The 13,888-nt window shown below is 35.3% G+C and overlaps 1 protein-coding gene across 4 annotated transcripts in view; it reads left to right on the forward strand.

Annotated features, from left to right (window-relative positions):
• Positions 1-13,888, forward strand: part of LOC122160220 (adhesion G protein-coupled receptor A3-like) — a 252,456-nt gene that overhangs the window by 215,382 nt on the left and 23,186 nt on the right. For all 4 annotated transcript variants that reach the window (XM_042818574.1, XM_042818573.1, XM_042818575.1 and 1 more), the window contains exon 17: positions 3,574-3,719. In XM_042818574.1, the coding sequence (XP_042674508.1) occupies positions 3,574-3,719 (146 nt within the window). The remainder of the gene's footprint in view (positions 1-3,573; positions 3,720-13,888) is intronic.

A 13,888-nucleotide genomic window follows, 5' to 3' on the forward strand; every position in this document is an offset into this window, starting at 1 on the left:
AAATAAAATGAAAATAATGCTAATTAAAAAAGAAATAAAATTTTAAAAGTAGAGGGAAACAGAAATTGTGCGCAGGTTAGATCTGCTGAAGAGAGTTTTTTGCGCCAAGATGTATGGCATAAATGTGTATACTGATCACTACCATGGTAACTGCACCTTGTGGAACTTGTTATTTATGAAGTAGTGAGATTTATTGAAGGAGCACATCTTCTTACTGAAGGCAGCGTCTTCTTGCTGTAGAAACTGCAGTTTTCTATTTGGTAGCTTGATGCTTATTCCCAAAAATGAGTTCTGAGGATAGAGTCCAAGGAAACATCGTTTTCAGCATAATAGCTGCAGTTATCAAACAGTGTTAGGTGCAATGCTGACTATAATGCTTATGTCCTGACAGTTCTTTCTGTATCGTATGAATATTATGATATCAATATTATGATATCAATCATAACTGCTTATTTCATCAGGAAAATGTAGCCCTTCCCACAAAAATTTATGTGAAATATGTGATGTGGTGAATTTAAGCTCCACGAGTACCGAAGGTAGGATCACAGAATCATAGGGTATCCCAAAATGAAAGGGACTCGTAAGTATCAGGTCTAACTCCTGGCTCCACAGCCACCACCATAATCAGACCATATGTCTGAGAGACTGTCCAAGTGCTTCTTTAACTCCAGCAGCTGAGCGCCATGAACACTGATCTGGAGAGCCTGCTCCATGCCCACCACTCTCTGGTGCAGAACCTTATCATAACACCCAACCTAACCCTTCCCTGACACAGCTCCCTGCTGTTGCTTCCTGTCTTGTTGCTGTAACCCAAAAGCAAAGCTCAGTAGTGCCCCTTCGCTCCCTGTGAGAAGCTGCAAGCTGCCATGAGGCCTCACCTCAGCCTGCTCTGCTCTGGGCTGAACAAACCAAGGGACTTCAGCTGCTCCTCACACGTCTTGCCCTCTGGACCCTTCACCATCTTAGTTGTCCTCCTTTGGATGTTCTCTAATAGTTTTGTGTCCCTCTTACATTGTGTCACCCAAAACCGCGCATGATATTTTGAGGTTTGCTCACGCCATGGCGGAGCAGGACCCTTACCCAGCCAGCAGTGCTGGGCATGATGCACCCCAGGGTGTGGTTGGCCCTTTGGGCTGCCAGGGTATGCTGCTGACTCATGTTCAAGCTTTGCAAAGGCATAAATTCAGTAACAAGTTATACACAGATAAACTGGACTTTTAGTGCATAATCCAAAGGGTTATGTTTGCTAAATGAGATTTTATTAAACAGAAATGACTTTGTCCTGTTCCCTTTTCTTTTATGTCTTGTTTTCCCCTTTTGTGTCCTGACCCATTACCTCATGTATTTGTAGTGTAGGTCTGAGCAGCCTGAAAGAGCAGCTCAATGTTAGAATGTGGGAAATGCATCTCCATGTCATGAATGCCAGTGTGGAAATATGGGAAAGGAAAAGGCAGTAAGCAGAGCATCACTTTGAAACTGAATTTTTGAGGTGGTGTGACAAGCATTTAATTTCAAAAGATTTTTAGTAGATAGTAAGAAAAAAAATCTATTTCAGAAAGCTGGAACATAAGAAAATCATCTCCATAAAGAGAAAATAATACCTTTTCTTTTGGGTTTTAGTATAGAAGCTCACTGCATCCTTGCAAATTCTGCATTTTTGTTGTGTCCTCCTGCTCGTTTTGTCTCCATATTGTCACCACTGTTTTGCAAATCCATCAGTCATCAGGAGGTACTGTAGTATCAGGATATATCCTCTGCCTTAAGGAAAAATGCAAATGGAAATGTTTATTTAAAGGCAAAGAGATACTACTGGATAGTACTGAAGATTTCTGTCTCTTTTCCACGTTGCTTGAGTTGTCCGTATATCAGGAGGAATTAAGTTGCTGAAAAACAGACATATTATGGAGAAAGGTCATGTGACTAATGTGCAATATAGCAATATTTTCCATTTGGTTCAGTAGCCTCTTGAAAATTTCAATAGAATTGTTTGATCATGTTATTTCTTGGTCATGTTATTTCATTCACTCAAGCAACTGATCATTTGTGAATATTTGTCCATGTACAGTGTCTTAATTTTGTGTGTTGATACCTGCTCACACAGAACTCATCCCAGCTATTCATCTTCTTATCAAATCTTTGGCATACTGTGTAGTGTGTGCAGAATACATAGTACAAGTGTTATGCTTAAATGAGAAAGAGGTTACGAACCAAGTCGCTAGTATTTTTCCAGTTCTTTCTTCTGGTTCCTACCTTCCCCTTCTCCTCCCTCTTTTCTACCTCCTGTCTTACTCCTTCACTCCCCCAGCCTGTAGTCATATTCCCTGCTGAAATGCTGCAAGCTGCACATGAACTGAGTTTGGGCAGCACTAGCCACTGAACTGGCAATGTCTGCCAGCTGATGGTACAAAGTTGTCTCATTCTCTTATTTCTGCTTCTTTTACCTCAAGCGACAACAGCTACGAAGACTTTATGCTCTCTTGTCTAATGTACCAGACAAGTCTCAGAGAAAATTACAAGGATTTTTTGTTGATACTGTTTGCTGCTATATTCAAGTTCATGCTATATTATGAAATATGAACAAAATTAATGTGCTTTTTTCTTTACTGATGAATTATTTTGTTGAGCAAAAATGAACACTGATTCAAATAAATCATTATAATAGATTTGTGTTAGCTTTATTTAGCAATTTTCTGTATTCTTTAAACATTTATGTGGTCTCCAATTATAGCAATATTTTATTTGTCACTGCAAAATGTCAGGTTATTGCTTCAAAGGTAACCTCATTTTATATAATCAGATGGAAACTTAGCTGACGAAATAAAGCATTGCAGATTGGATAAAATTCCAATTACTGTTTCCATAGTAATGAATAACAATTACTAACATAAACATGTTAGTATTTTAGAGGTGCTTGTGTTTTATTTTGCTTTCATTGTTAAACACACCATTATCTTAGAGACATGATGGTAATAATACTATCAAGAATCTGAGAGTTTGCTTAAAACATATCTAAAAATCTTTTTTTAGGTAACTGGCACTGATGCCATACAAGTAGCTGGTCATTACAAGAAGTCAACCATGGCTATATGCATGTGAGATTGAACTAAAACTGGATATTGTGTAATATATTGATGAAAAATTTCAGAAAATAGTATAAGAGCAAACAGTGCTGGTGTCCTTTCAATATTTTTTCAACTGTATTGTCATGATAAGCTAACAAAGTTTTCAATACAAGCCAAATATTACATCGCTTTAAATCCAGGTGTAAAAGTTGTCATTAATCAGGTTCTTTACAAATGTGTCAAACATCTTGATTTCCTAACATACCATCTGGTATCACAGATATTATCTATGATAGATAAGTAACAGATTCCATCTGCTTTCTTAAAGTGTTTTCATTCTGTGACTAGAAAGAATCAGAGGAAAAAAAAAAAGAAAAAAAAAGATACAATTACAAATTCAATTAAAAAGAAATCTGCTTGCTTGTACAATTATGTAGTAAGATTCTTCTTAAAGTCCTGTTTTACTGATCCACTTATTATTGACTTGTTTAACTGTCCACTATTGTTTTAGGTTGGCATAGTACTGCATTATTCTACACTATCTACTATGCTATGGATTGGAGTAACAGCAAGGAATATTTACAAGCAAGTCACAAAAAAAACTCAGTCATGCCAAAACGGTGACCAACCTTCTTATCCAAAACAACCTCTGCTCAGGTATGGACCATTACTTATGATATTTTTTCTAAGTATTTATTAAAAATATGAACTTTGAAACTCTTTTATTTCTGCACACTTTATTTTTATAGTCTATAAATAGAATCCATAAAGAACTGAGTCACTTTGGAGTATATAAAAATATGAATATTTACTGTGAGCCAGTAGTTAACTGTACTCAGGAGATGTGCAAAACTGATACTGGCTATGTTCAGGTGCTTCTATCAATTCAAGTTCCTGTTGCTTTCCTATGGATTAAAAAAAAACAAACACAAACTGGCTTACTTCTGGGTTAAGGCATTACTTATCCATCAAAAGCTACTCTATAATGACTTTTTCTTTACCCTTATCCTTTCTGCTATAAATCTTGCTCACACTTACATTGATTGCTTAGTAACCTGATAGCAACCTTCCTCATTCCGCAATAGATATCTAATTCTATTACCAGGGAGACTGAAAGTCTGGACTCTGTCAGCTTTCTAGATGCAGCAGACTAACTAACACGTCTCTGATAGTGTGGCAGATGTAATGCAGTGTCATGAATGGAAGATTGACTGCTTCTTCTGTAGAATTTTAGTTTGGTGCCCGGCTTCAAGGAAATATTATCAGTCTGCCTAAAAGTTGCTGTGTGTCCCTGCACAGATTTCGAAGGAAGTCTGATACAGAGAGAAACCTCCAGACAAGGATTTCTCCCGTCTGTCTTAGATGTTTGCATGACAGCTGTCTTATGGAGATGTCTCTTTTCTTCCATTTCATGGAAAAAATAGTCAATTTAGATTAAAGACCACAATTTTATGTACTCAAAGTCAGGAAGTATTAGTTATACTCTTTAGCGCTTTGCTGAAAAATCCCTGTTAGTGTACACTTCTTAAGACATTCTAGCTACTTTATCTTCAACACAAAATGTTTATTAAGTGGTTCTTATAGTGGCTGTGTGATGTTGTCGAAATGTGTTAAAAATTGGTGAGAATATGAGAACAGCTTTGATGTCCAGACTCTGTTGAGGGAAATCTTTATTAACATTGATTAGTTCCCTGATCTTTAAAATGTATTATTTCTGGAGAAGAAATTATGTGAAGTTCCCCTGTTTTTATGCAGTCAGTAGAAGAATATATTGGATTTGTTAGGTGTAATCCTAACAAACTCACTTTCACTGAGTGAGAGTGTCTGACTTTGCTAATCCATGATTTACTGTACCATTCTTCACAGATGAGAATTTCACACTTCCAGTTACTAGCTCATGGCAAAATGAATAATTGCCAATTTTCACATTCTGCAGTGTGGCTATTAATGTAGAATTGTTTCACATTGCATATATCCAGCACAGTGTATGTTCTTCAAATTCAAATCTTGTTCAAGCTGGAAAACAACAGGCAATCGGGTTATGGTAAGAATTACTCTAATTAAAATCCTTGTTGTACCAGTCACATCGAGGTTCTGAGCCAGTGAACATAAATAGCAGATACTTCAAGTTTAGTAGTAGAGATGATAAGACTACTTCTGACTGTAAAAAGCATGATGTAATTATTTAATAGCTAATGATTCCACAGTTATTTTTCTCACTCTGGGCACCATATCTCCTGGAGACACAGTCACTGGTATATGTAATATGATTTCATAATGGTTAGTGCTAGCTTCAAAATAATAAGGATCAGTTTCATTTCATGTAGAAAATGGGTATTGTATATGTGAAATTAAAAATTGCTTTAAGCGAGAAAAAGATAAACTAAATGGTAATTGTTGTTCTTCTGGAGGTATAATGATAGGATTTTTTGGCCATTTCAATAATATTAAAATCATAATTTTTTTGTAGAATAATATTTCCATAAAATCAGTATAAGTCTAATATTTCAGTGTGCTCATATACAAGAAATGTTTTAAATGGACTCTTCTTGTGTTTATAATCTGATTACACCCTTGATACCAAGTGCACCTCAAGTACATAAGAGAGAGAACAGCACAGTTGGTCTGGGTCTGGCATTCAGGGAGGTGGGTGTTAATTTCTGTCTCCATTTGCATGAGTAGTTAGCAAAACGATATAATTAATTTTATTCAAATGGAGATTGAGTTAAGTTCTTTTATGTGTCAGGTCTTTCAGTGCTAGAAAGCATATTGTGCAGTTTGCAAGGCACTTTTAAGGAAAAGGTGGCTTGTTGTTCATATCTGTAGATCTAGTCTGGCTTGTATTTGGTTTTGTTTAACATAAATACACAAATGTGTTTGGGAAGAGCTGCACTTCGCTGGTCTCTTTCAGCCTCTTCTGGTAATGAATGTATATGATAGACTGGGTTTCTGGTTCATGCGTGAGTGTTTTTCTATTCCTTGTGTATGCATTTGTTATATGGAGCATTAGAGTATTTTTTGTGAGTCAGTAAATGGAGGCAACTGTCAAAAAATCAATTCATAAATCTGTGATATGACGTTTATCAAGAAATAATAAAAGTGCTCATACTACACTTTTTCAGGAATCTTGATCTGCTCTAAAAACTAGCTAAAATACTGAACATACCAAAATCTCCAAAATATGAAGGAGACATTACCTTTTAGCAGAAAATGATATATCTTTGCAACAGTTGATTCAGTTTCTCTGCCATCCAATTTGCTTATTCATTTATTGAAGTAATATGAGTGATGTGCACTTGATTTTCTCCTGTTAGTTTTACTTGAGCTGCAGCAAGATGTATCCTACCATGTAAAATAGTGATTCCGTATTAGTTTTCAACGTTTCAAAACACAGAGCTGAAACATGAAATCTTTTTACAGTGTAATTTAAGTGAAACTTGTTCTCCGTGGATATAAAATCTTGAATATTGCCTCTTTTTATGTATTACTCATATATTATATGATGCATCGTGTATGTTAAACATGAGACATTATGTATATTTTATTATATATTTTACAGCATATTTTATATATATTATGCATTAATTACCGACTTAAAACTCTCAGGGCCTACCACTTAGTCTGAAATCAGCTGCAACAATTTTGTCATTTTTCACTAAATGTTTCTGGATGCTAATGAGTTGGATCAAATTAATGCATTATTGAATTTTGTGTATTTAAATGCTGAACCCTAGCACTTCAGCAGATAATGAAATTACTTCCTGCAAAACATACTCTCTGGATATTCTTAATAGAAATATGTAATTCTGTCTGTTCATCCCCTATGGACATTTGTGAAACCTGGTAGTGTCTGGGTTCTGACTCATCTGAAGTCAGATTTTGCCAGCAAAGAAAAGGGCAGACAAGATTCAGCTGTTGTTTGTGGTGTACAGAACTTCTCACCAGCCCAAACTGAGGCACAGATACCATTTGTTTTTATAGCTGATGCATGCATTTCTCATCTGATACCTTGTGCACATACAGCTTAGAAATACAGACCAGGTAGAAAATGTCTTTTAACGGTTCTATTAACATTATGCCTTTCCAGAAAGAGAACAAAATTAGTCTACTATCATAAAAAATGCTGAGCACAATTGCATTATAAACATAAATAAGAACTAAATAAGCCAACTGGTGTTAAAGAGACAGATAATTAAGTTACCTTTAATTTCAGGTTTGTGTACCTGAAATGTCTCCTATTTCCCTCCACCCTTTTTATTCAAAGAACATCTTGCAAGTTAACTATTAGAGCATACATCAGATTAGAAATAGTCCAGTGTCATATATCTGCCATGAAAAAAAAACAACACTTGATGCTTGATGTGCATAAATAAGGCTGCAGAATCCACTGCAAAATGGATAACAAGTTATGTCACTTTTGCTGCTGAATTTTGTCTTGCTCGTTGTGAAATGTGTCGAATACACTTTTTGAAAGGTTCTTACTAAAGCTGTAGGGCTTAGAGGAAAAGTACCTTTTTCAGCACCTTTGAAAAATTGTATATCTAGCAGTAGTAGCAGTAGTTGCAGTAGCAGTAGCAGTAGTTTTTGAGTTGGCTGTAAGTCCTTTGTTTTGTATTCAAAATGCTGGGCTCAGTACTATGACTATTAAAAATAACATACAGACTTTGAAATGTCTTAGAGCTGTTAAAGAAACTATTCTTTAACTTGCACAGAAGACCTAGAAATAGTAGGAGATAACTGAAGTAGTTGGCTGAACTGTAATGTCTGGTAATGAATGAATACATGCATATACATACAGGTATACATGTGATTTTCTGCTGTTCTATGTGAGCTTGTGTATGGGCAAGTTATATACATCATGTGTATAGTTACAGAAATAGAATCTGGGTCTTCCTTGTGAGTGATGTTCATGGTGCAGCAGTGACGGGGAGCCTACAAGTTGATCACATGCATGTGCAAGACATCGTAACGCTCCACTTGCATTCTCCCACTTACTCCTACAAACATGGCAACAGCTCTTCACTCTCTGGCTCATTATCTCAGCTACCAAAACACTAATCAGTAGTATCTAACTAAACAATAGCTAAGAATCTTAGTCTGTGACACTGAATTACATGAAGTTCTTTCACTACAAAAAGGGAAAGCTTTCACGTACAGGAAAATCATCTTTGATTTGAGTAAATGAATCCTGTGATGAACCTCTTGTCTCTGACAGGAGATTTTCCAGATTTTTGGATGATACTACAGTCATTGTGGCGTCTGCTTGGCTCTTGACAAGCCTGCTTTTCTCAGGATGAATACTAAGATGCTTGGTCTGGGTTCTGACAAGCTAGAGAAAACTCATGGGCCTGAATGGATCTACTGCAGTGCACTGTCACATTTGTCTAACTGTGAATCCCAAAAGCCTGGCTGAAGGTGTGACTTCCATCACAATCTGATGATATGGCAGTTTTTACTGAATAAGTCACCAAAAGAGAAGGCTTCATCCTAAATTTGAGCAGCGTACTACAATGCTCACTACATCACTGAAAATTGGCATGTGATGTTTTGGCATAGTAAAAGAGGTTATGGTACATAGATTCCAGTAATCAAGATTAAATACATCATATATTTAGTCATTTACCAGACAAAACTTCTGTAATAAAAACAACTGATGATTTCTAATATTCGCAAGGTTGCAAGTGTCTTCAAAAATTAATCTTTGTTACTCTGAGGATTTTGAAAATTTCCCTTAGCGTTTATAATCAAGTGGCAATAATTCATTGCAGCATAATATCATTCAATGCAACAGGGGATCAAAATTTGACCAGGATAACAAATTCTTTATTGAATGTAAAGTTTACCAAACATATCATGTCATGTTCTCAGCCCTACTCTTTTCTGGATCTTGAGAGTGAATCATACAAAGTGACTTAATTTACATACTGACAGACACAGGCATTGCTTGTCCCCTTGACACCAGTAGCTCTGAAATGCAATTAAGTTCTAGTGCATTTTTCATTTGTACTGGCTCTCATGAATTTTTGCCATCTTGTATTAAATAATGATTGAGGGAGAGGGAGAGAGAAAGAGGTTAGATGAAAAGCATCATTACAGTCCATTGTTTTCTTCAGTATGTTGTGCACTTAAATATTAATACCTCTAATCTTCACCCATGGAATCTCATTTTTTTCTTCATGCAGTGAACATGCCAAATCACCTTTACAAAGTTTAAATTTAGGCTTGATTATCTCAAGGGTTATCTGCCATTTCCTTAACAGATCCTTATAGCTTGTATGTGTTTGTATGCAAAATTCTCACAAGCCCTGTGAAGATCTCTGTATTTCAGTCTTAACTATTAGAATAGCCACAGTTTTTTCAATGGGGAGTAAGTGGAAGTAATGCCCCCCCACCCCTTGAGTAGATTTTCCACCATTTAGATGAAACATTGTACAGCAAGGCAGTAGTCTCAAAAAATCGGCTATACCATGTTGTATTTGGTTGTATTTTAAATACCTGATTGCATCCCTTGCTTAGAGGACAGAATATTTTGTGGACAGTCATCAGGATGCTCTACTAACATCCCTGGTATTGAGAAGCCGTATTTTCCTTCAAGTTATTAATTTAACTGTATTAGTCAAAGTGTTATTTATATTCAACATAAAAATAATCTATGTGTAGATTATAAGGGATTATTATAAGGGATATTGAGATAAACTGAGGGTAAGAGCCATCTCAAAGCTTTAGCTTGGCTTAATAACTTGTCTAATCTTTTGAACAGTACTTGTTCTGAAGGCAAGTATTTTAGTGGCTAACATTCAAATACGAATGCTAATATTATGTCAGACTGTACTGACTGTCATGTAAATTGTAAAAAAGAAAAAAAGCTAATTCTGGGACCCTAGACAGTAGAACAGAAAGATTCTGCCACCTGAGGTACGAAAGCTAGAGAGAGCAAAAAAAGATGTCTCTTCATCATTAATGAGGTAGAGAAAATTGCAGAATCTGAACTGGTTTGATGCATTAGAAACATGTTGGTATTACGTGTTCTCTTTCAAAGGCTGATATATGGTCAGATGGGGTCAGGGATTACAGGCGGAGCCATTTTTTTTGCTCTCCAGCAATGAAAATGAAATATATTGAAAAAGAGTATAAAGTGGTGACAAGGGAAACATTTTCATGATTTTTTCTTGTTCAATTTTTCCCCATATGATGGAAATGTATTTTGCTTCAGGCTGAAATTATCTTAGGTCAAAGAAAATGTCTGATTCAGCTCTGAACTAATTGTTCCATACTAACCCATTCTCACTAAAAATATTAAAATATGAGGTGTATTCAGAATAGCAATATATTATTAGCGGTGCTTCAAGAAAGCTGTTGAACTTTGCATAGGACATATAAATATCCTTCACAGACAACACTCTATTGCCAGTATACACTGTCATAATAAGGAAGCATTTTCCAGTATAATGTGAATCAAACAAGAGATGTGATTAGAACTTTCCTTTTTCACCTTCAGAGTGCCTGAACACACTACCAAATGCCTTAAGCAAATGATGCTTTGAACAGGCGTTCCTCATTTCAATCTTATTTCAAGAGTTTTTTGCAGTCAAAGTAGAAAAAGACTTTGTTACTGCCATAACTTCATTACATAAAGTGCAGGTGAGATACATGGGATGCTGAGTCAATTCAGAGTAGCAATCTTATAATATCAAATCTTTGAAATGTTGAAGTAGAAGGTGAAGTTTTGTCCTCTGTGTTTAAAGAACAGGGTCTGAACTACTGCCTACGTCAAAAAAGGAATGGTTTATTGTTACTGCAAAAGAAAAACGTTAACTCATTACTTGCAAATGAACTATTAAAAATCATTGCAAGTTGTGTATCAAGGCCCTTTGAACTGGAAGTGTCCCTGGTTCTAAAGATATTGACAAACGTAACCCTACCCTCTCACTCCTCCCCACAAAAAAATATTTCACTGATACTTGGTCAGTTAATAAGGGAATTCTGGTCTTGGGGCTTAAAAATTGTTGACAGCAAGAGTTATGGCATTTGCAAGCTTGCAAAGAAGAGACTTGTAATGATTCCTATGATATTTTAAATTTGAAAGTGTGTAATTACAACATGCTGACCTGCTGAACTATACTTTTATTGTGAGTTCCTGGAAATTCAGAATTCTTGTCATAGTATTCCATGTCTCAACACTCTCTAGAATTCAAGCTAGTCAAATCCATAATTGCAGAGGATAAGTTAAGGGTAGGGTAAGCTTGATAAAATGTTCTGTGCTTTGATAGTCTGCTCCAGGCAAAATGTAAGATGCTGATTGGAAGTTTTGCAAGTTCTAAAAGTCTTTGAAGATAATACATTCACACGTCAATGGGGGTTTTGTAGAAAACTTTATCAGGTTTTTGGAAGAGCTAAATATTTTCTTATATAAATATCTGGTGTCCTACAAATAAGACGTGATTATGCAAAAAAAGATAAAACTAATTTCGTATGTGTCTATTGCCATGGAATGGATAAAGAACTAAACATTCCCATCTGCATGATATAATATTCACAACAGCTACAGAAAAAGCTTTCTGACTTCTGGTTGTGCATGAGTGTACTGTAATTGAAATTATTTTAAATATCAGGCTTTGATTAACTTTAAGAAAATTAGAGATGTGAGATACAAATCCTTCTTATGAAAATCATGTTAAGAAGATGCAACTAAAAGCTTGCCACGGATCATCTTTTTTTAAGTGAATATGCAAATATGTCCAGCTTAACTGTAATGGGAATTGTGATGTTGCAAGGAAATACAAGATGTGAAGAATTGTGATGTTGTGCAGACTGATGAAGTGCTATGTCACATAAACCTAGAACACTGCAGGCAGCCAACTAATATTATATAGAATTGTTCAATAGTCTGTAATAATGGCAGTACAGTAGAAGTACTATGTATTTGCGTTTTAGCATGGCATAGATCTTAGTAAGTTACTGCATTTATCAATACATTGCCAATATTCTATTTTTGGCTTAAAGATAAACCAAGAGCAAATGTTAAACAATAAATAGTATGTGGGCTTTATTAAAATAAATCAGCAGAATTAAATACAAATATATAAACCATGTTTATAGCAAGTGTGGTGCCTCAGAATTTTGCCTTTTCCTTTTAGAGGAAAAAGACTTGGAAATGAAAGGCTCCTGTAAAATATATTACTTTAATCTTCCAAATGAAGAGTACAGTATATACGAATAATCATTTCCAGAGTAGATGCTTCCCTCATGAATTAGGTCATATTGACTGTTGATCAATAGGTTGATAATGATGACTGGGGTTAAACCAGAAGTTCATTTTCTGGATTAACTACTTCAAAATGACCTTGTTGTGTTCCCTAAGTACAGTAGAAGAAAGGCAAGTCTTACCTGCAGTATAGGTCTTGTATGTGTGTAGTATTTTCTCTGTTGTCTTAACTGAACATTTTAAACTGTCTATTTTCACACTTAAAATTTAAAATTCAAGAACAGCTGCAACATATTCACAATGAGCATTCTTAGTTTCCCAAATATTGATCCTATTTTTCAATGTCTGTCTTGCTCCCTGCGCTATTAAAAAGCACTATATCTGTGTGTAAATCTGTGTGCCTCTTACAAAGGCAGTTGGACCTGCCTGTGTAGAACAGCATGCTTTAAAAATGGAACTCGGTGAATGATTGAAAACCTAGAAAACAGGAGGCAAAGGCATTAAAGAAATGCATTAGGAGAAGAAATTGTGACCTCCCTGTCAGTGATATGGATCTCTTGAGAGGTTCCACACCTAAAAGGGCAAGAAAGGAAGAAGGGAAAAACTCATGATGTTTCATGTTCTGCTTAGAGTTTGACTTCTGGATTTGTGATTTCTTTAAACCACTCAGCCTGGACTTTTAAAGCGATCTTCTTATTTGCAATGACAGCCATAAGTGTGGAAATAAATAGGAATACATGAGCTCAAATCACTTGAAAATTGTGGACTCTCATGGCTAGTTGCAAGTGTGAATAACAACACTGTGAAGATATTTTAAATGTATAATTAATGAAATTCTTTGAAATTACTGAAGATAAGACAATAAATAATAAGCTTAATTCACAATAGAAAGTAAATAGTTTGCTGTTAGAAAAATAATTTTAACTATAGGAATAGTTGATAATTAAAACACTTCACCTGGGATGCTGTAGAAAAAAAAAAGTCATTAGTAATTTGTTAACATAGGTTAGACAAACCTCAGCTATTCATGATAATTATTTAATGTGACCCTGCCTATGAGCATTTGGGCGCTCATAGGCACTCCTGCTCTACAATTCCATTATTCTTAAAACAAGTTTTTTTTCTAAGCATTCTAATTTTTCAGATCTTTATTTACTGCTGAATTCCTACAGCCTTGTGGATCTCACAAGAACTCTAGTGTTTTATTATGCAAGCAAATTTTGACAGAAGAGACTTTGAAACTAATGTGCTCCAAATATGCCTTCAGTGCTTGGAAATGTTATGAGTCTAGTAGAAACTGGCTGCCGATCCTCCAGGTAATTTTATTCAGGTACCACATTACTGGATAAAGCATAACAAAAATTAGGCCAACTTCTGCTCTGAGACATCCACACCCACAAAGCATTTTCAGTGAATCACAGGGAATTAAACATACATAACCACAGGAAAATTTTGATTCACAGATGAAATGTATTGCTTATTGTTAATTAAAAATAAAATTCTGTAAATTCCTTGCAATTTTGAAGATACAAATGAAAATAATTTAAATATATAATGTTTAATATTTAGCATTATTATTAAAACAGAATGTCCAGATCAGACTTTATGCATATATTAATAG

This window comes from Centrocercus urophasianus, unplaced genomic scaffold (genome assembly GCF_019232065.1).
Source record: "Centrocercus urophasianus isolate 14NV4802_14NV808 unplaced genomic scaffold, USGS_Curo_1.0 seq_17, whole genome shotgun sequence".
Taxonomy (NCBI): Eukaryota; Metazoa; Chordata; class Aves; order Galliformes; family Phasianidae; genus Centrocercus; species Centrocercus urophasianus.